The following is a 23763-nucleotide window of genomic DNA, read 5'->3' on the forward strand; positions in this document are numbered from 1 at the left end:
ACATATAGCTGTTTATTAAACAAATTAATCTACTTTTAATGTGTAAAAAAATAGAGTTCGCGTCTTTCTGCGTCATACCGGGGCGTAGCCTTTTTTTCTAGGATGGCGACGGATGATCACGTTTGTTCATCCAATCACAGCGAACACGCGTTCTTTGACGTCAAACTCAATTGGATAAGCGGCTTTGAATGGGTTCCTTATGATTGGATGCTTTCGTCGCCATCCTAAGAAAACAAAATATTGCTGCCGAGAAGTTTTATTTTTTTTCAACGATGTCTGAACGATAAGATACTCTGTAGTGTTGGCGAATGATACGCCTCTCCTTAAATATGGTCACACAGGAATCAAACTGTTTTATCAGCACATTTTAGGACTTCTTTGGCTTTTTAGGCAACTAACGTATTACTGTTTTCCATTTTTCTGTGTTTTTTTCCTATATATTTTATGACAACTGTAACCCACGGATGATTTAAGTAATTGCTATATATATTATTTGACTGTTTTTTATGTATTGGATTTAATAGCTGCATAATGTTTCTCTTGACGTTTTTATCTTTTTTGCCCTATTCACTGAGGTATGCTTTGTCCCCTAAATAGGAGTGTCAGACAGTATTGTCCACCTCTGCTCTAATTGGTCCAGTGTGAGAGTAGATTGACTCTCAATCATGCAAATTATATGAATGTCTCAATATATTTCTGGCTCTGCCCTGTGATGGTTATTTGACAATGCCTGATGAAAATCTCTGTTCGATTGAAACACTATTAAATTTTAATTGCTGGGAACTCTCAGTGCAGTGTGCAGATCTTTTGTCTTACTTTTTCCTTTTGTAAGCCTATGGATCTTATCAGGGAATATCACCCTCTGCCTCTTTATACATGAATGCAGGGAGCCACAAGACGTGGCAACAGACAAACAGGAAATGGAGGAACAGTGGACGTCAGGGTCAGAACAACTCAAAACATGGTGAGTTGAAACAGAACATGTGCCCATAGTACAACAGAACGCATGGAAAAGGTGAACTTTGTCATGTAACAAAAGATGTGGGAAGTGTATGGGGCACTTTGAGGCTGCATGAAAAACCAAAATGTTGAGTGAAATAATGGCAGTGAGGGACAATGATGACACATTTTTTCTGGAAGCTCTGATAAAGCCAGAAACTACTGTGATGCAGTAACCTGATTCAGATGATCAGTGGCATATGACATCATGTCAAGCTCAAGAAAGATGCTGGGGCTGACATCACCATAGTGTTTCAGCATACATGCAGTAGACTGCCACAAAGCCCCCAGCTGATCAGAAACAGACGCAGTGCCAACACCCTACGCAGTGACATAAAATGCATTGGTAAATTCTTTGCCTCTCGTCAGTGCAAAGGACAAAAACACATGTTGGCTTTGGGCATTATTAAGCATGTAACTGAACCCAGTGACTGGTGCGCACACAGGGTGCCAGCAGAGAAAAAGGATCAGGACAAAGGCAGAGTGTGCCTCAAATTCAAATGCCTGAATGAAGTGGTCAAGCATGAGAGATACTGGAGGAAACTGCAACTGTGCAACTGTGGTTGGCACAGTTCAAGTGTTTGGCCAGAAATTAGAATTTGAGCAAGGTAAAATAGTCCTTTCTCTACCTCCTATTCTAGGTTGAGATCTGGTGACTGTGAAAGCTACAGCATATGATTAGCATTTTGTAAAAAACCATTTTGCTCTGAGATCAGGAAACTTCACTGACATCTTCATGCAGTACGATCCCTACTTGATCAACAGGACAGTACCATAATTTTCAGTCAAATTGGCTGCCAGTATTGAGACCATAACTTTCTGTTTGCCATCTCAAAGACATAGCTACAAATTGTAAGATGCCTGACTGTTACTGCTGACTTTACCATGCATGAATTGTATAAAACATGCTCAACAGATTAAGTTGCACTTCTGGGGAATGTAAACAATTGGATCAAAAACCATGACATTTAAATTGGGATCTGCGCATTTCTGATCAAGAAACTTGCCCCCAGATGAATTAAAGCTCGACAAATATTAATTTTATAGATAGAAATGTCATCCCCAGTCTCCGCTTTATGACACATTTCTGAAGAATGTGGATCACGTTTAGAATTCTATCAAAGTACGGGTTTGACACCAAGCAGAAACCGCTCAAATGACAATACATGCTGTTTGCAGTATCAGAAATACATCAAAGACACTGATATGCAAAAACTGTGTATAGCAAACACAGCATTGGAAATTTGGTGACCCATTAGGTTTTAAAATATGTGTACCAAATCAAAACAACAACGTTTTTTCTTTTGTTAGGCTTGTAAATGTGAAATATTTTGATTATCACTTTTATGCATATTACTCACACTCTTGTACTAGGGACACACACTGTTGTAACACATGCAAAATGTGATTTGGCATTGTCTTACTAGAATAAGCTGAAATGTCCTGAAAAAGATGTCATCTAGATGGCAGCATGTGTTGCTCCAAAACCTGTGTGTACCTTACAGTATTAATGGCGCCTTCACAGATGTGCAGGTTACCCATGTCATGAGCACTAACATGCCTCCACGCTTTTGAACTTTGTGCTGCTAACAATCTTGATGGTCCTCTTCCTCTGTAGCCTGGAGGTCACGACGTCCATGATTTCCAAAAACAATCTAAAATGAAGACTCATCAAGTCGTGACTCATCAGGTCACGGGCATTCAGTTTTGGTTTTCAGTCTTACCTCCAACATGCAGAGATTTCTCCAGATTCTCGCAAACCTTTAATGATGTTATGAATTGTAGACAGTCATGCAGTTGTGCAATTAGAAATACTGATCTTAAAATAGGTTTTCATGAAGTGACCCTCGCTCACCTGTCAACAATAAACCTGTTTACCTGTGGAATATTCCAAACAGGTGTTTTTTGGAGCATTCCAGTACTTTCCTAGTCTGGAGCTGCTCCTGTCCCAAATAGTTTGAAATGTGTTGCTGCATCCAAATCAGAATAAACATATATTTACAAAAATCAATGAACGTGATGAGGTCAAACATTAGATATATTGTCTTTGTATTTTTTAAGTAGTAGGTTAGTATATGTCAAAAAGGATTAGCAAATTATCGCATTCTGTTTACACAGCTCATATTTTTTTTTAATTTTAATTACAATACTGACCTACATAATTCTTCATAATTCTTACTGAAATAAAGTTTAGAAATGACTACTTATTTCCTCACATATAGATGTGAGTTTGGTGGTACTATGATCATTTTCTGCACGTGCTTTGTGTGTGTGTGTGTGTGTGTGTGTGTGTGTGTGTGTGTGTAGCAGCTGTTTTTTTAAGATTTGATTCGTTTTTGGGGGGGTTTCAAATCCATATTGTCAGTTTCTTCATGATTAGTTTATGTATCCATGCACATACACACTCTAACAATACACATATATAAAAAGTTCCAGTTGCCAAAGTTGCTCAAAGTTTTGGTTTTTTCACCCCCTGTAAGTTTTATTTCATTTGAGTGTGACAAATCCCCAGGCTCTTGTCCTGTCTCACACTGGGACACACAGAAAGAGACAGGAAGTTTTTACCAAGGACAATTTATCCAATGAACATCAAGAGGTGATGGGATTAAATATTTTCAATTATTTTCAATAATCTAATGTCAACTAGGAATGCTTACAAGTAGCTCAATGTTAAGTTCAGCACAATGGGACACCTTCCTAATATGGAAAAAAAAGCTGCTCTACTTTTCTGTAACTGGGGGTTTGCTTGGAGATTCCAAAACACAAACAACAGGAATTAGTTCATTTCACCATGCTGCTTTTGTTCCTGCTGACCCCCGGTGTGCATTCTTGGAGCAGGATCAATAGATTGACTGTAATTCTTGAGCCTGTCAGCAAGAAAAATTTAATTTGTCAGCTGTCTTGGCACTGTGTCAGGAAATGTTTGACTGTGTGACCCCGGGGCCCAGTAGGAGCGTGATATGAGGGGAGGGTATATAAATGTCCACACAACAACACGGGACCACAGTCTGCCTGACTGAGAGGACTGTCGCACACACCTCCAGCAGAGAAAAGGTAAGACCAAAGGCCATCCACTGAGTGCAGTGCACTGAGTGTGATGTACTGTAAGATGATGAGCTGATGTGTCTTATTTGGGAATTGTGGGATTTCAAAGACCTGAGGAGGGGTTTATATTCTGTTATTGCACATAGATTCCAGAGGGTGGGCTGTGAGGTTTATTTGACTGTTTTAATAATAATAAAAAAAACACACTAGCCTCGTCTATATTGCATCCTTCCTATGTGGGTTTGACTTGGAAACAGCATTTGGACTATAGCTAGAGTGATCGCTTGACTAATTGATCAGTCAATAATTGACAGTCATTTTGATAATCATAGTGATTCCATGTGCTGGGGAGTTTCTGTATAGTCACATATAAGTAATGAGCTTTTATAGCGCCATCTGCAGTATCAGTCATTCGGTTTCTGACTCTTTCAACAGATGCATCTTCTAGTTCTGCCCTCCATCCTGCTGGTCATTTCTACTGTCCATGCTTTCCAGTATACAGAGCTGGTGCAGTACATTGACAGCCATCAAGAAGAATATGTGGAGGTACGTTATCTTCTTCATCCGACACTATTAAGAGTCCAAGTACTAGAGAGATGCTGAACTATAGTTGTTTTTGTTAGGATTAGATGAATCCATAGCACATGGCAATGTAAGTCATTCTGGACTGTGGGTGATAAGCACGCTGTAGCTACTGTTTGCTACATGAAGTCATTTCATCTAACTGTTTTTGGAGACTAGACCATGCTGTTCCTTCCTGTCTTTAATTCTCCCACAAAGTTGACAAAATTCCTTAAAAGTTTGCAAAAAGCATGAGGTAATTTTGTGGATTATGGATATCAGACATCATTTTGACAATACAAAGGCACTCACTTTGTGTGCGTGTGTGTGTGTGTGTGTGTGTGTGTGTGTGTGTGTGTGTGTGTGCGTGTGCGTGTGCGTGTGCACGTTCTAGGCTCTGCGGGATTGGGTTGCAATCGAAAGCGACTCCAGCAACATCTTGAAGAGACCAGAACTACACCGCATGATGGAGATGGCGGCTCAGAAGCTGAGGCTGATGGGAGGGACTGTGGAGCTGGTGGACATCGGAGAACAAGAGGTCAGTGACAGAGCAAACCGGCGCTTCCCTGCCTTTCACACGTGCTGCAATGCTGAGATATTAGAGCTTTGTATATAGTCATCACCTTAACTGGTTAGTAAATACTCTGTATTTAAAAGGAGCTGCTCATTTTAAAAGAGAGACAGAGCAGTCAGGACCTCCTCATTACTGACTGAGACACATCAAAGCTGCTTCCCAGACTCATTAAACATACATAGTGTGTATGAGGTCAGACTAAAGGTCAATAATCTCATCTTCTCACCAGTAAATAGGACCAACATAGCTTGAACTGCATTATACTGTCTTAGTGAATGATAAAAAAAATAGCTGAAGACCTTTCGACATCAAACTACATACATACACAGTGCTCAGTGTTCAGCTCTGGTCAAGTGGCAGGCTTTACTGTTGCAACTCCTAAAAACAGCTGAGGGTGAGTTGAAGTGATTGATAGAAAAAGAAACCATATGTTTTACTGCAACAGTTCACGCTGATGTTAACTCTCCTTTAATGTCTGCAGCTTCCTGACGGGCAGACGTTAGCGTTGCCTAAAGTGGTGACAGCTCAGTTTGGCAGCGACCCAAACAAACACACAGTGTGTATCTACGGTCATGTGGACGTCCAGCCAGCGAAGCTAGAGGACGGCTGGGCAACGGAGCCCTACAACCTGACTGACATCAATGGTAACAGCCTTTCAGCTCTGAGTCACCATTACTAGCTCATGCTGTGCAGCTAAACACTGTTCAAACCCGCAGAGCTTCATTTCAAATTGTAGTGTTTTCCAAAGTTACCAAACATGTCAGGCTGTCTTGGGTTTGGATATTTCAATCAGTGTAAACATTACATTACAGCTTCATGCAAGAGATGGAACTATCTGATACACAGTGTGTATGTGATACTGAGAAAATGAAATCAAATGATTTTTCCATCCTTAAAATTACTTAAGGGGAAATTCAAGGACACGGGATGTTTACTTTCTCAGTAAGGTTACTGCTAGTTGACTTCAATCATGATAATCTGATGTGATGCTCAGGGATTAGCAGAACCAGTGAGGGTCTGAATGATGTGGTTGTTTGAAGACCAATGTGGATATTTTTTATCAACGTTCAAACTGCTCCATGTTTTACTCCAGAGCGTTAAAGTCTGTGAAACAGCTTTTTAGATGCTACACGGCATTTTTTTCATTGTGCTTTGTAATGTCCTGTCTTTTATCTCCACCCTGAGTCTGAAATAAAGTTTGAGCTGAAATAAAGTGTAACAGTAATTTAAACAGGAACAGCACCAGTCAGGACACATTATAATGAAGAACTCATTTTAAAAGGGTTACTGTACATGAGTAAATAAATGGGCAAGAGTAACCAACACTGAGCTGTGTTGGCATCTTATATATGCAAATGAGAGTGAGTCAGTTTAAGACGTGTTTTTATGGATGATTCTTGATCAGAGTTAGTCTCAAAGGGCTTCACAATGTCTATATTAATTAAGGTGTACAGGTCAGCACAGCGCAACATCACCCCTGGCCTACTGAGAACCCTTACTCATTCACTGATTGTTGTGTCTGTAGGTAACCTGTATGGGAGAGGAGCATCAGACAACAAGGCCCCAGTTCTAGCCTGGATCCATGCGGTCGAGGCTTATCAGGCCCTCAGTATGGTGAGAGTAAACTGACAGCACCGCTGTACTGGATAGTTTTCCATGCCACACATGAATAAAATAACATCTGTGAGGGAGTTAGAGCTGCAGAGGGCTTGTGGGACCAAAGATTTGAGCACTTATTTGCAAATTATCTTTGTCTTGAAAACACTTGAGATAAGAGAGATGCCTCGGGCAAGATCGACCTAAAACATAACTCCCATTTATTTCAGCAGACTGTTTGAGTGGGATAGAATGCTTCTACATTTAGTGGGGACAAAGCGCATACCCTCAGGCTGGTGAGAGAGCAGAGCGGAGCTCCAGCCAAGCTAACGTGCACAGTCACTGCTGGTTTTGCAGAGTCACTGCACCAGTCTATTCCCGCCACCCTCGCTGCCACTTCGTCTTGGGCAAAAATACACAGTTGAATGTGCACATCAAAAAAGGCATCAGCCAGATGCATTAAGGGGAGAGGAATTCTGTAGGTGTTGACCAGAATACTGTCATTTCACACGCAGCTAATGGCTCATGATTTTTAGAGTCTGTAAACCCATCACAGTTTACAGTTTACAATTACAAGACATTCTTGCCACTCAAAAATAAGCTGTTTTTCAGATGAGATTCTCTGAACAGCTCATCCTCCATCCTGCACATGTAACCGTCTTCCTTTCTGTCCATCAGGAGCTGCCCGTGAATGTGAAGTTTGTCATTGAGGGCATGGAGGAGACGGGCTCCAACGGCCTGGACGCCATGATCCTGGCCCAGAGAGACACCTTCTTCTCTGATGTAGATTACATCATCATTTCAGACTGCGGCTGGCTCAGCCCACGGCCCGCCCTCACCTACGGCACCAGAGGCAACTGCTACTTCTATGCCGAGGTTGTGTACGCACACACACAGCAACACAAATCCAAACTGAAACATTTGGTTTCAACACATACTCTGCACCGACGTGTCTTTCAGCTTTTCTAGGCTGTCTCACAGTGCAGGCTTCCTGTGGTGTGTTTGCAGGTTGAAGGACCTAAACAGGATTTACACTCTGGTGTTTATGGAGGCACTGTTATCGAACCAATGACTGACCTCGTTGGCATTCTTGGTGAGTGTATTCTTAGGGAGTATACATTTAATCATTCATTTAGTCAGTCACTCAGAGCAAGCTAAGACACTGAACCAAGATCAGGAGGGACTCAGCAGTGTGCCAGGTAACAGCACAGTATTTTATTTTCATTGAAGTGTAATTTGAACAGGAAATGTCATGACTTGATTATCTCTTTATAAAGTGAGATTTTTATTAGCAACAAATATCATGAAAAGACCAAAACGAGCATTGTGTCAAAAAGGCTCAGCAATTTCTTTTAACAGCTGGACACCTTTGCTTTTATCAAACATTAGTCAAACACGAGGGAAGAGTATATTTGTGTGGGACTATTTTCGTGGCGGGTTAATCCACATTTGGTAAAACTCAACTCAGTTATATCTGACCTTCAGACAGCGTGAGATGAAGCCCTGTCAGAACCACTTCATTCTTTTGTGCCTCAGACACACTAATCAGCCCCAGTGGCAAGATCCTGATTCCCGGGATCAGGGAGGCTGTGGCTCCTCTCTCTGATGAGGAATGGAAAATGTATCAGGACATCCAATTTGACATGGACAACTACAAGAACAAGATCGGTGTCACCCAGCTCATGTACAACAACAAGGTAAGAGCATAATCTTGAAAAGGTCAGAATAATCTACCTTAGGTCAACATGAAGGATTGTTGTTGTGTGTTTCCTGTAGGTGGACTTGTTGGCCCACATGTGGCGCTACCCCACTGTCTCCATCCACGGCATTGAGGGGGCTTTCTCTGATCCTGGCACAAAGACCGTCATCCCTGCTAAGGTCACTGCTAAGTTCTCCATTAGACAAGTTCCCAACATGGACCCTGCTATGGTTAAGAAACAGGTAAAACTGAATGGGAATCCTCAGCCTCAGCTTTTTTTTAGAATTAGCTAATATTTTCTTCTCATAAACTACCGCTGCTCTTATCTCATTGGCTCGGTGCTTTAGGTAACAGACTACCTTCACTCGGTGTTTGCCAAGAGGAAGAGTCCTAACAAGCTGAAAGTCACCATGGTGATCGGGGCCAAGCCTTGGCTGGCTGACACGCAGCATCCTCTCTATGAGGCTGGGAAGGCTGCTGTCAAGAGAGGTGCAGAACACAGCAGGCCCCTCACACTGAACACCCATCACTGCATCAGACACTTCATACTGAGAGTCAAGCTGAAGCTGAAACTGTAAAAATATACAAGTTGTAGTAATACAAATACTATTAATGTGTCCTATTCTGTCTCGTTCAATCGTTCGCAACCGGACTTTGTCGAACGATTGAATGCCCTGAAGCTTACAATGACCTGGATGAATGAGAATATTCACAGGCATATTCTGTCTGCTCTCGTTAGCCATTCTCATTAGAATATCAAGTGTCAGTGTCAAGACTCAATCTGCAAAACAGCCTCAACCTACAGCTGTCATCTATACAGAGGATACCACAGGGTACAGTAATGTAAGAATGGACAATTGAGTGCACAGGTTTACTAAGGCTGAAGCCCAGTGCCTGAAACTGCATGTTGAATAGTTCCCAAAGTGGAAATACTCAAGTAAGGCACCAGTACCTCATATTTGTACTGAAGTACTCGAGTGAATGTACTTGGTTAATCCCACATGCACAGTACAGCTAGCAGCCCTTTGCAGATCCTAATGGGGATCCAAATAAAAAATAAAGTATCCAACTTATCACATGCTGCAGATGTTTTATAATAGAATAAAACTAAGTCAGAAATAGTCCTATTGAGCCATCCATCATTGCTGTATATTCACACACTCTTTCAGGCCTCTTAAACATTTCTTTCAATTTGCAGAAAGCTTTGAGCGTTCTTACTGGACACAGATACAACTGTATTTTAAGATTATTGGCCAGGTTCCTATTGTTTTGGTTTTTTTTTTGTTTTTAAACACAAGTTTGTTTGGTTTTTTTTGCCATCACCACTCAAAGGTTTTGGAACAAGCTGCCTGAGGATCTTAGGTGGCTGTACGCCACATTTTACGGAGGTGGTTTTTTGGTGTTACTTTTCATTACTGCGTTTGGCTTCTCTTTCATGGCTCTCACATTGCATTTATAATTCTTGTTATATGCCTGATTGATTTTATCTTAAATCTTTATTAAGTGCTTTGTCACTGGGCTTGAACAGAGCTTGATGTACAGGACTGCTGTAGGAAGTGACACGTGTACGTGATTCCTCCTGTTCTGATGGAGAGAGCTCTTTCATTCTATGGTAAGATGCCTGGGAGCTCATGTCCACCACAGTCTGATAGAAAATCTCCTGCTTTCTCCAGTTTTCGACATGGACCCTGATCTCATCCGTGAGGGCGGCACCATCCCTATTGCCAGAACCTTCCAGGATGTGACGGGGAAGAGCATCATCATGCTGCCCATCGGTGGCTTTGATGACGGGCTGCACTCCCAGAATGAGAAAATGAGCAGGTTTGACATTTCAAATTTTCCTTAAATAGTTACTTTTGTATTAAGGCTGTTGGACTGTTGAGATGAACACAAGGTCCAGGAGAGAAGCTGGGGTTCAATCAGAAGGAAAGAAGCAGGAACGTAAACCTCCAGGGCTCACAGTCTTATGCTCTCATCATCATCCACATCCCTGGACTGAAACAATCGTTTAACATAATATTCACCACAAATAAAACACACGACTGCAAGATAATGGAGATGTCAGGTTAAAAAGAATCAAATTAAAGGTCGCAATGCAAGAACGTTAAGAGTGTCATAGAAAATAACACAGAAAGTCATCTGAGCAGAAACGGCTGTAAACACTGAACGGAAAGCAGAGCGCTGCACACATTTAAGATCTCCATTTGATGTTCTGTTTTCTTCAGCTCACAGCCACACGATAACACACAACGTCACAAAGACAAATGGACAGCCTCTGAAGAAAGAACAGATCGGATCAGATAAAGATCAGATAAACTATACAAGGTCACAACCACCCTCTGATAATAACACAGCCCCCCCACTGTGAGGCCTCAAGGGCAGAAATGAAGACTAGATTTTTTATGCTTTGGCAGCTTCTATAAGAAGGTGTAATGTACACATCCATTGCTGTGAATAATGGTGGAAATGTTCTTACTGTGAGTGTCTTTCTTCTGCCAGGTACAACTACATTGAAGGAACCAAGTTATTCATTGCCTACCTGAATGAAGTATCCCAGCTGAAGAAGACCAGCGTGTAATATTTCATGGCATCATTAAATGACCTCCTAAACCATTCCAGCGACAGTGAGCTCTCTCTGACATCAGCCTGCTTTTATATAGTCACTGTGCCTTTATCTTCCTTTCATCCATTTCTCTGTGCCTTACCAAGTTTTATTTATCTGCATCTCAAGCATCTCCTCCCTCCCTTTCTCTTTTTTTCTGATATTTCTCCATCTTTCAGGCAGTGTAGTCAGTAAAAATATGTTGAAATGATGCCTTTATTCTACTCCTGAATGTAGACAAAAAGAGGAGTCTCCCTCTCTCTCTCTCTCTCTCTCTCTCTCTCTCTCTCTCTCTCTCTCTCTCTCTCTCTCTCTCTATCTATCTATCTATCTATCTATCTATCTATCTATCTATCTATCTATCTATCTATCTATCTATCTATCTATCTATCTATCATTTCGACATTGTGAGTGAATGCACATGCTACTCCCTGTGATTGGTGGAAATGTCTGAGGTGATCCCATGTTGCTGTTCTTGTCACTCACGTTACATATGTGACACATGTTTATGCTCCATATACTGTCACACAGTACTGTAAGTGTGTGTGTGTCTGTGTGTGTGTCATGTAGTAAAAGCTGTATAATGCAACCTCTGTGTATGTTTTTATGTAAGAAAGCGTCACTGCTTTCTTTAATGAGTGCTGATAATGAAACAAACACACAGGTTTTGTTTCCTCAGTCATGAGACATTTATTTACCGCTCAAACATTTACTGAAGGCTCTTACTCGTATAGTGACTCATTTCAGAGTCAACACTGAAAATCTAAATGGACGGATGCTGCACAGACAGATGCGCTGCTGCCAGCAGCGGCTGTTTGTATGGACAGAATCCAGCCATTGTCCACTGAGAGAGCACTGTACCCAAGACAAGGTCATGTTCAGGCAGTATAACAGTGTGGCACACATATCCAAGTAAATAACTCAGTTGCAAATGTGTCATTAAAGATGTGTTTCTCATACTGTAAACAGGAAACAGTAATAATTATTCCATTTGTTTGCAGTGAAGTTCTTTCTTTCCTCTTTTCTTGAAATGAGTGTCACTGTCTTATACAAAACAAGACAGAATAAGACAAACAACTGCTATTCTTTTTTTAAAGGTTATTTTTGGCATGTTGCCTAGAATGAAAAGATAAGCTTAGAATGACTAAATAACAAACGCTAATATGGAGATTTTGTTATTGCACATTGAAAGTATTTAGTAGTTAAATAGCTTTGGACACACTAAAACATAAGGATACAGTATCCTCTTTCCAGGTATTAGAGGAAAGGTTAGAGATGATTACAGGTGCCATCTCAGCTGCAGCATTTCTCAAAAGAACATATATTTGCTATATTCTAATGTGCAGTCATTGAGGAAACACATTATTGTTATCTTGTACAAGTGCCTTATATCCCAGCAGGAAGTGGTAGGGAGGAACCCTGGTGTTGTGAAGAAGCCGTGTCTGACACTTCAGCGGCCTGATTCACAACACCAGCTGACCCTCCCCACCCAGTACTGTGGTGCAGTACAGAGGCAGTGTGATGGCTGAAGTCAGGAGTTCATCTTCGGTGACTCAGTGGCAGAAACAAGCCGCTGACAAGGCGCCACCCAGTGCTTCTACTTCCTTCATCGTTTCCAGAGGGCGACAGGCACGGTGGAGCCACAGGAGTAGATGGAGTTTGAATTTCCATACAGACCATCAAGCTGCGATTTTGCATTAGAAGTAGTGAACTGATAATACTCACCTCGTCTCTGTAGTACTTCTATGTCCTCTGCTGACTGCAGTGGGAGTGACGGTGGTTAACAATAAGAAACACTGACTGCACAATCAGGCCAAACCAGGACAGAGCGGCAGGGGTGCAGTACATGCTGTCTCCACTGGAGGGCACTTTGAATACAGCAGCTCTCCTCTCCACTGGCTCACTCTGAACCTGATGATCCAATGCCAAGCTGGTCACACACCATAACTTAGCCGGCAGAAAATAAGACATTTAAATCTGGAAAATTTGCTTTTAAGTAAACATAGGGTTTGAAAATTAGAGTTTCAAAACAGCAGGATTTGACCAATGGAGAGCCTCAGAAATCACGTGAAACTCACTGAAATAACTGTAAAATGCTGGTATTATCCTATACACAGTAAGTAATTATCTTCAGCAAGCCTCTTCCAGAAACTTAGCAGGCCTGCACAGTGAAACACAAGACAGTGCTCAGATGTAACAGTGCTCTATTTGGTTGCCTATTTATAAAGTCCTTTGGTATTGAGGACAGGGCCGTGATGGAGCTGAGAATAACTTTGGTTTCACAGCGACAAGCCTTAATCCACCTTGAAGCAGCCCACTGTGTATGCAAACTAAAATCATGTCATGGGAAAGTGGGTTTACAGTAAGATGATCTTCAAGCATCGTTTCTCTTCAGTATCGCATGCAGTCTCAGAACACAGATCCCCCAATATGTCTGTGCTCTGAGATTATCAATAGAACCATTGTGGACAAGTTTGTGTATTGGGGTCAGGCTGCTATGATTTATGACCTGAATTAATGATATCAAATTGCCAAAAGCAAAATAAAGTCATCTGAACGAGCAGAATTCATTTTGAGTCGTTCTATCAAAAGGAGAGATAACAGTGTTGTCAGTTAGATAGATTAGATTACAGATACACATCTTATATACAGCAGTGTGTCCTCTGCTCCCACTGTACAACTGACTGCAGTGGCAATGACGGTGCTTAACGATAAGAAACACTGACTGGACCATAAGGCCAAACCAGGACAGAGCAGCACGGGTGCAGTACACACTGTCTCCACTGGATGGCACTTTGAGTACAGCAGCTGTCCTCCCCTGGCTCACTTTGAGTCTGATGATCCAACGCTGAGCTGGTCACACGCCATAAACTTAACCTGCAGGAAATAAGAGAGAAACAGGAAAATCAATTTAAATCTGGAAAATCTGCATTCAAGTAAATATCTTATAGGCTGCTGTGATTTATGACCAGAATTGATGACATCAAAAAAACACGAGAAAAATAAAGTCATCTGAAAAAGCAGAATTCCGTCGGAGTCAGACATGTCCAAACTATTCCACAAAGGGCCGAGTGGCTGAAGGTTTTCTTTCCAACCAAGCAGCAGCACACCAGACTTGACTCATTTCATTAGCTGATTTCAGTCTTCAGACAGCTGATTGGTCAGACTGCATGCTCTTGATTGGTTGGAGGAAAAACCTGCAGCCACATGGCCCTTTGTGGAATAATTTGGACATGCCTGGTCTAAGTCAACCCATGAAAATGATCTGTTAAACAGATAAGATTACAGATAGGCAGCTAACAGGTAGCAGTGTTTCTAGGAAGTATATATTTAGATTCTTTACTTAAGTACCAATAACACGTCGTCAAGATGCTGAATTACAAGTCAAAGTCTTGAGTTAGTTAAAAGTCATAATTAGTAGCCTAGTCAAACCAAAGGGAGCCCGTGAATGTTATATTATTATCTACATCTTACTGAATGTTAATGAATTATTACATGGTGGTAATGATTGATCTTTACCACAGATTTATCCTGTCATTCCAGTGATTGAACAGGCAGATTTCCAGGCTCTGATTGCCACTGTGTTTTACATACTGTCAGGTACATTAACATAAACAGTGTAGTGTGCTTGTTCCAAGCTGATCATATGTTAGAATGACTAGAAGTAAATGGTAACTATAGATGTGAAAAAAATGTAGGGGAGGGAAAACAGCATTTACTGGTGAAATGTGGTGAAGCATGAAATGGAAAAACTCAACTGTAGTGCCTCAAAATTATACTTAAAGCTGTATTTAATTTTTTTTCCCCACTACTTAGTTGCAGAGCAAGAATGAACACAGCCTGACATATTATCACTTTATAAGAGGGACTGAATTGTCATTAGCATTCATGTGGAGTGGTGTCCCTGACCACCTGAAGTCAAATATTCACCCTGTTTCAGTTTTCTTTTGGTCCACCAGCTCCTGAGGTCGGCCTCTTTAGCAGCTAAATGCTGCACTCTGCTCACCAGCTAGTCTCTAACTGTGTCTGATGTGCTGTTTGCTGCTGAGCAGGTAGTGCTCAGTGGGTTTGTCAGGACTTTTTCGCTGATAACAGCTGCCTGCTGTGGCTGGAAAAGAGGTCAAAGAAAACATAGTCGCAGGTTGTAAATCCAAAACAATGAGCCATAAGCCAGAGGAATCTGCAGAGCTGAGGGGGCATGAAAGGTAAGGATAGTCATTGGATCGATCCAAAAAAATAGATGCACATGTAGCCAAGTTCCACAGCTGACATTTAGTATTCAGCAAACTGTATAATAGAGTTGTATATTCTTAAACCTGATGTAAAAGCCACTATATAAACAGTGTAACTCCTCCTTTATCATCCTACTAATGGGTTATTTGTTTGGATCTGTGCAGACAGTTCTGAAGCAAACCACCAGGATCATCATGAAGATTAACAAGGAAACGAAGAGCTGAAAAAACGTTTCAAACATTTCCTGTTTCTTCACAGTGGGCAACTTCAAATGACCACCAGCTGCTGGGACTACAGGTGAGTCAGGTGGTTTACTGTACCACTTGTGCTGCTGAGATGGACCACTGTTCGCAATGTTCCACAGCTCTTGTTGTGAAATTGGGTTTTAAGCGTAGCCTTTGACCACTCCATTAATCATGGGTTAGTCCTTCTGCCTGACCAATCCAGGACGGGTTACTAATTCCTTCACAAGCTGCCGTGTCACACTCAACATAATATCCCAGTAATACATTTCTCCTAATCCCTTTTTATCAGGTTCGCTGGCCTTTCTGGTCAATCTAATTGCGACAAAGCCCACATAAGGGCTTTTGTGCCAAAAGAAAGTTCTTTTACGGTTTCAATTAAACGGCTGGGCCGGCCCAGCGGAAGCTCTTTGCCGAACGCCGTGTCCTTCAGACAAAGAATGTCACTGCGCATAATGGATAGAAACACTTCAGTGAGGAAGGAGGAAAAGAGGTGCAGAATGTGGGGGAAAAGAAAACCCACCCAGCCACTCGCCTCACAATTTAGCTCATTTCAGAGCCAAAGGTTCAGAGTTTTTTTCTGGGGGAAGGAGCACAAAGATTTAACTAACAATCAAAACTAGCCCGAGGGATTATGAGCTGGAGCTGTGTGTGCGTGTGTGTGTGTGTGTGTGTGTGTGTGTGTGTGTGTGTGTGTGTGTGTGTGTGTGTGTGTGTGTGTGTGTGTGTGTGTGTGTGTGTGTGTGTGTGTTTTGGGGAATAGAAACAGAGAGGCTCAGTTAAAGTGAGTTGTTTGAAGAAGTGCAGCCCAGCTTCTGAAAAGGCGAAAGCAGTCAAGAATGTGAGCTTGCAGCGTTTGGCCGATGGCTTATTTAAAGGCTTTCATTGATTTCCATTGTGTTTGATGCTCCAACAAGTCTGAAAATTCTTTCATTTTCTTTTTTTTGTCAGTGAGGTTTGTCCTTGTCTTCAGCTGCTGGCATTAAATCTGCAGCTTACATATGACGTGTTAATTGCAGTTTATAATAATTTCTTACTGGACATCTGACTGAACTCAGCGTCACCAGAAGAAGAGTTTTCATAAAGACCCTTGTCCGGCCTTCCAGATTTTGTTAGAGAAGCATATTTTTTCTTCATCCACTTGTTGATTCTCATGGATAATAAAGCCAAGGCTGGTGATGCCTTCAACACCATCAGCAAGATTTAAGCAAATCACAACATACAAGCATTATTCCTCATCATCCTTAGGTGTGTGTAATGCCACTGTTCAGTGTCAGCGCCTTTTATGTGCTGCAGGTGGAAAATAAGGGTGTGGAGGTCAATGAAATGAAAGAATGTGTGATTCCACTGTGATAACTAATCCTCACAACCTTTCCTCATAAACTGCTACCCTGTCTGATCAGTCTTTATGATAACTGGACATTCTGGATGACATGTTATTGTCTCACCTGGAGCTGATGCCCTCTGTCCTCTGTCCGTCACTGTCTTTACAGTCTTTTAGTTGCTTAACCCTAAACTAAGGGCCATAACCAGGAGAATTCTGAGAGCAGGAAGCAGTTTGAATGAAGGATTGTGTATTTGACATGAATTTTCTGCTTTGGTCACCTCATTTGGATTTATTTCTTCTGCCTTGTTGGAACTGAGTGTAATTCTCTTTATAGAAAAGCACTTTGCATCAAATGGTTTGTGCATACAGTACGTGCTGCATTTTGGAAACGCAGCCAACTGTGTTAAAAGGAAACTCATTTGAGACACCAAAAACATTTAAATCCACTCCTTCTCTTGCAGTCCCACAGCATCAGGGCAAAGAGCAACGCTGACATTACTTCACATTCAGGCTACATTTTCACATGCATGCTGTATTACTACATACGGTCCCTCCAAACCTACGTCATCCTCGTCTTATCCAGTCTCCCTGTCTGCTGTATCACACCCAGCTGTCTGTCTGTCTGTCTGTCTGTCTGTCTGTCTGTCTGTCTGTCTGTCTGTCTGTCTGTCTGTCTGTCTGTCTGTCTGTCTGTCTCCAGTGCTCTCGTCTCTCTCTCTATCTGACAGGCCTGACAGCTCTCCTGCTGGTTTCATCTGCGGTCCCTTAATCACAATATTTTGCTTAGCAGACACCTTTGGAACGATGATTCCCCCGGAAACAAGACAATATAGGCGTAACGCTGAGTGAATTCATTTAACAGAGGAAGTGAGGAACAATGTATTCCAGAGGAGACGATGATGCTTATCTTATGCACTCACTGCAAAAAGGTTTGCATACGGAATAAATAACTCAGGTATATATTTTGCACTTAAACTCTATATGTCCCAGTGTCGCACAGTGCTACATGTATGTCTCGTCCCCAGTCTTGGTCTGGCTGTATCTGAATGACGTTTTTTTCCTTTCTCATGTTTTTAATGCTGCCATTATGTCTTTTGTCTGAATGAAGTTACAAAAATGGATCATTTTTATTTATTTATTTTTTGCACACAATGAACATGCAGCCCATCCAGATGGTATCTATTTTTCGGTTTTGTTTTTTGTGTCTTTCTGTAGCAGAGGATCTACACCTCTTTCAGCAAAATATGGAATTCACTGTTCAGTCTTTCCATTCAAGTGTGGCAGCTGGAACGAGAACATTTTGTGCCCTTGTGCTTTTTTAAAGCAATATTTCTAAAAAGTGTTGTCTTGCAGTGTTTTCTGTATGCAGTTTATTGTGTTCTGTCAAATACTCCTTAAACAAATTTGATTTGACTTTGAGAAAGAGGCTCTGAAAGTCAAAATCAGATGTCCTTTACCTGTTTAACCTACTCCACTGCAGCTCTGTATGACATTCAGAACATTAAACCTGCACGCTAAAAGGTCGTCAACACGGTCTGCATTTTTTTCCATAAAGAAACATTCCCAGTTGAATTGAGTCAAGATCATTTTTGGCACTTGACAATAAAGACTGGCAGGACAGGATGCCCTTGAGCAAACCACTTAATTCTGCTGTACTGCAACTTAGGTCTTAATTTTGTAGTGTCGACCATCGTGTGTATCAGTTAAGTTACCATTGTGCTCACTAAAGTCATCCCTGAGATCTGGGAACATGGAAACATCACTACCATGCAGCCCAACAGGACAGGTATGAAGCAAAGGAAGGCCAGAAGGATTTGAATCGAACAAGCAACTTCCTGGTTCAACTTTCAAACACAGTTTGTGCAATAAGGATTTGTTACTGACATTTCTAGCGTGCTCTGTTTTACCTTAAAACAAAATGGTTCAGATCATCTGAATAAGCTGTTGCCTTTTTGCATCTTTCCAACTGTCTGACTGCTCATGTTTTTGTTTGTGGACTTAAAGAAAGATAATAATTTGAATTTTTGTAATAGACTGAGTACTGAATTCTAAGATTGAACCCAGACCTATAGGACCTGTGGATTATGTTGAAACTTAGATACCACTGCATTTATACAGTTTGCTTTTAACCTCAATTAATCTCAACAGAATTTTTGTGATTTGATTTTTTTTTTTTTTTTTCATCTTTGAATTCGTTCTTTATTGTACTGGCAAATATTGTCCAGGCTTGTTTAATTGTCTATCAGAAATTCTGTTTCTGATGAATTTGCCATCTCGAATTTTGGTGTCTGAATTCGCCATTTCAATTGAGACTTGATTTTTTGACTCAGCTTGAATTTTTAGATGCAAAAATAATGAATGTGAGCACCTTCAATAGAGAGGAGCAGTTTATTTTAAGATTCAAACCCTGACGGCCTTTCTTTACTTTCATTTGTGCTCTGTTGAATTACGCTGTTGTAACATCCAGATGTTGACATATTTCAGCATTTTGGTACATACAATGTAACCTTTACTGATAGAAACTATATCCAAAAATAAGACCCAAGTTGCAGTAGTGGAAGTACATTTACTCAATTGCTACACCTACACGTTTCAAGGGAAACATACTGCTGACTGAATTACATTTTGTATTAGCATAATGAGGAAATGTTGATACGGCACCTGCAAGTTGAAAAAATGTAGATACTGAACATGTGTTCACTGGCAATGTATTTCATTTGATTTGCATCAAAACAGGCAAACCTGCACTGTACTGTCTACTCATAGTGACTACAGCATCATTCAACTTTTTAAGCTTATGTTTAGGCACTGGCAGCACTTGGTTAATGTTCAGGAGAGATCATTGATTTTAACTCAGGAAGCAGCAAGAATGATCTTTCTCTATCTTTGACCAAAGTGCTTTAGTTGACCACAGTCTGGATTCTGGTGTCCAGACCTCCATCCACCCGACTACCTGCCTGCAGCTCAGCACAGTACATAGATGTAGCGTTTCAGTCACTCACACAAATGACTTGGAGCATAGTCCAGACAGCAATTACATTTGTCAGCACAACGTAAATACCAATGAAATTAGTTGTACATATACTTTCTAGGAGATAGGGATGTTACATGCACTTTTACTCGACTATGTTTCTGAGGGAAACATACTTATTTATTATTTTTCACACCACTGCATTTACTTGACAGCTATAATTGCTAGTTAGTTTGGTGATCAAGGTTAAACATACAAAATATATTATTGATATTATATAAATGCAACATATTGTTATAGATTTAACTAGTCACCAACATAGTTAAAAGTAGCTTTACATGGACTGGCTACAAAATACTGTGTACACGGTGATAAATCTCTAATCAGAATGCGATAATATAATACCTAATACTTTTATGTTAATACTTGATGTGCATTTTGCTGTTAATACTGATGAACTACTTGTAGTTGAGTAATTTTACCTTGTCTTTGCTGTAAAGCATCTGAATACTTCTTCCATCTCTGCTGAATTGCAACAAATCTGAATTATCCTGTGAGAGTGGGACCTTTTAGCAGCTTGACTGCAGACTGTGTGTTCTATGGGGCGATCACCCCCTCAACTTTCCCTCAAAAAGTAAAAGGTAGAAAAATCAGTGTAGCTGGCTCAGTTCTTTTCAACAGGGTTTTTGACTTCATGGCCAACAGCCAGATGCTCAGTGGCAGCGCTGCGGCTTGGCCACAGCTTCTCTGAGTGCAGCCAAATAAAAAAAAACAAAACAACAAAACTGGCCCTACCACACCCAGTTAACATTGCTTTCCCCCGGGTCCATGTCTCCCCACCTCTCCCCCCTCCTGTTAGAGCCGTCCATCCTTCACGCTGCTTTCAGACAGCTGTGCTTACTCTGCACTACACAGAGAGGGTGGGAAGGAAACAGACGGGGAGAGAAATAGAGTCTGCCTGCTGCTGGATAAAAGCAAGCTTTTTGTTTCCTAATGGAGCCTTGCCTATTTTATTTAGATCAGTCATTCAGACGGCGCCTGACATTGGCATCATTGATTTAACATCATTCATTTTGTGAGGAGGAGGAGGAAAATGAGGAGATGAAGTTGGCTGACACTTCTGAGAAATGAGGAGCGCGACAGAGCTGCTGCATTCAGTCGAGTCATTCATTAAGTTACATTCTTTTTAATAAATATATAAATTTAATGTATGCTCTATAAAATCATCGTCTTTTGATCTGAGTTTGCCACCATTATAGGCTCTTTTCATTGCCCGAGCAGATGTTTTCCTATTTTAAGTTTGTCTTGTGAATTAATTCTGACTGAAATTTCCATCACATGCAGCTTATTCTTCGGCAGACTTGCAGGAAAATTGAAGCTATTTCACAGCCGCTGAGTGAAAAATAAATAGAAAAAAACGCACACACACAAAAGAGATTTACAAACAAGCTCGTTCAGCTTTGGGCCTGACTGACTGACTGACTGACTGACTGACAGCGAGGAATATGGGCAGTTTGTGAGGAGACAGAGAGAGGGGCTCCGTGATCGGCGGACAGCCAGATTGAGTCGAGTATTTTCAGCCCCAGAATAAACTCAAGTCTTATCACAGGAGGAGCAGCTGGCTGCCGAGCAGGACAGGTGACAGAGATGATGCTGACGGCAGCCTGGCCTGCCAATCCAACATCTCTGTGGATCCCCAGAGCGAGGGGAGAAAGAGCTCCACTGATAGACGTTTGAAAGATGCTGTGCAGTTAGAGTAGCGGTCATCGTAAAGTCACAGCTATATGAACCATTTGGAGATTGGCTGAGTTGCATTTGCTAAATTTTCACAGGTTGTGTAACCTGGCAAATGTAAAAGCTGACTTCATGACAGGCGTGATTTAATAGGATATAATTCTAATTATATAAATAATTTGGATAAACACCAACGTTGAGTGACTGATACAACACAAGCTCAAATCTCTTCTTATTTTTAAACTGTGGAATACAGCGGCTGTGTGCTTAACTACTTTATTTAACATATAATCAGTCTGTACAGTATGATTCATTGTTACAGATCAAACTATTCAAAAATATATAATGCAGACAGCTACTTCAGCATTATGCATCAGCACCAATAATCCAATAATATAATGCATAACAGCATAACAATCACATGGACTGTTTGCATAACACTCTTTACACTATTTACTTCAAGTACACTGATCATCATTTTGCTGCTATTGCTAATGCACAAATGAACCTTTACTTGTAACTAAGTATTTTGTACCTTTTGTTTTGGCACTTACTAAGTAGAAAATCTGAATATGTCCTCCTTTTTAGAAAAATAAATAAAACTTTTTGTCACCATACTAAGAAATTGTGGACCATACACTCAGCCAGCACTGTTATTCTGAATTTTCACCAATTGTAACCTGAATATGTTGAGAGCTGTTGAGATAAATCATATTACAGATACAGTAAAACCTAAACTAAACCTAGACAACCAACCAAAAAACCAAAATGTAACTGAACTGCTACGCAGTAATATTCTTCCACATATTTGATAATAATGCATAATACAATGATAATATTACGATGTAGGTGGTGGTGATAGTAGCAGGCTCTTGAGTGGGATTATCTTGTCAAGCTATTGTTTTCCAGGCAAAGAATTTACATTATCTGACAATATGTAAAAATATGCACAAACTAGCTCACCAGCATGAGAAAATGTTGACTTTAAATCCCAATTTTTTTCTGATAACTGATTTATTATTTTCAGTTCTGTGTCATACAAATGTACCAGCAATGGTACTCTGGTTTCAGAATTACGACAGGCATCTACATTTATATAGTGAGAAATTAATCTACACATTAATTGATTAGAAGAATAGTTGTTAGTTGCAGCCCTAGTTCGATGATACATACTGTATGCATACAAAGCAAAGTCACTCGTTTTACGCTGACACTTTGAAAGTTTGAGCAAACAACTGCATATTGACTCGTCATTCTCCAGGCTGTGTGTCTCCAGACTGAATATCTGTAAATCAGCATGGGAACGATCCACATTTACTTTCCAAAGTGAAGATGACAGTATCTCTAGGTCCATCAGGACGGTGGCAGAGAAGCAGGAAGAATAATTAATGCCTATAAATAGGAGATTGTTTCTTTCTGGGCTGGTCGACAGTCCAAACGTGAACCAGCCTCAGCCATTACCAGACTGTATCTGAATGCAAATGAAAGACTGGGATGAAAAAAGCTTTTTTGTTTCTCAGAGTAGTTTTCTTTGAGCTCTGTGTAAAGCCTGACTTTCTTGTCTGAGAAGGAAACTTTTAGTGCTTAATTAGTTCATAAAATCTTGTAGGGTGTGCCAGCCTTGAAGCAGGGTCCCCATGGCAGACCAACAACAGTCTGCTCATTAGAAGAAGCCACTGGTCTGTGTCTGTCGCTCTGCATGGGCTGCTATCAAAGTCTCTGTGGCTTAGACGAAGCTACAGATGCACTGAGGGGCACACACACATACAGTAAGAACTATAGGTGCATGTACGCTCCTGCGCACACACAAAACCCTGCCTTCAAGGATGATGTTCTATATTTTTCGCATTGGAAACAAATGTCCTGAAAACCAGCAACGAGTTGATCCTACTAACAAATATTGTGTGTCTATCAAAGCCTGATATATGTTATTCCTCTGTGCCATTGAGCTCCACTATTGTCCAAAAACACGTAAATACGCCACGCTGGCTGACATGTTCCCTCATTACCATGAACACACACTGTACTTTATTTTGACTCAGTCCCACATACACTCTCTTAAATACTCATTCGAGCACCAAATGTGAACTAATCTGCTGCAATAGTCTCTGTAGTTCATGCAGTGAATTTATAATGTATATACACATGGCCATAATTTAACTAAGTTACTATTATTAAGT

General features: G+C 40.9%; 1 protein-coding gene and 1 long non-coding RNA gene across 2 annotated transcripts in view; one reads left to right on the plus strand and one right to left on the minus strand.

Annotated features, from left to right (window-relative positions):
* Positions 1-891: 891 nt before the first annotated feature.
* Positions 892-11665, plus strand: cndp1 (carnosine dipeptidase 1). Its single transcript, XM_070965862.1, has 13 exons — positions 892-964; positions 3916-4053; positions 4480-4590; positions 5000-5143; positions 5661-5823; positions 6705-6793; positions 7454-7651; positions 7784-7868; positions 8312-8472; positions 8552-8716; positions 8822-8963; positions 10148-10295; positions 10974-11665. Exons 2-13 carry the CDS (start codon positions 3979-3981, stop codon positions 11050-11052), a joined length of 1560 nt encoding a protein of 519 aa, XP_070821963.1. The 5' UTR covers positions 892-964; positions 3916-3978; the 3' UTR covers positions 11053-11665.
* A 1142-nt stretch (positions 11666-12807) lies between these two features.
* The window catches only part of LOC139334149 (uncharacterized), a 29221-nt gene continuing 18265 nt past the window's right edge, over positions 12808-23763 (minus strand). The window contains exon 3 of the long non-coding RNA XR_011602367.1: positions 12808-13953. This is a non-coding gene — a long non-coding RNA (uncharacterized lncRNA). The remainder of the gene's footprint in view (positions 13954-23763) is intronic.

This window comes from Chaetodon trifascialis, chromosome 7 (genome assembly GCF_039877785.1).
Source record: "Chaetodon trifascialis isolate fChaTrf1 chromosome 7, fChaTrf1.hap1, whole genome shotgun sequence".
Lineage (NCBI taxonomy): Eukaryota > Metazoa > Chordata > Actinopteri > Chaetodontiformes > Chaetodontidae > Chaetodon > Chaetodon trifascialis.

Bases quoted from the DNA above. Each gene is read 5' to 3' on its own strand.
- cndp1 (XM_070965862.1), top strand. From the start codon at position 3,979: ATGTCCACACAACAACACGGGACCACAGTCTGCCTGACTGAGAGGACT. The intron at 5,144-5,660 runs GTCAGTGACAGA...TAATGTCTGCAG, and splicing joins TGGACATCGGAGAACAAGAG to CTTCCTGACGGGCAGACGTT. The intron at 8,473-8,551 runs GTAAGAGCATAA...TGTTTCCTGTAG, and splicing joins AGCTCATGTACAACAACAAG to GTGGACTTGTTGGCCCACAT.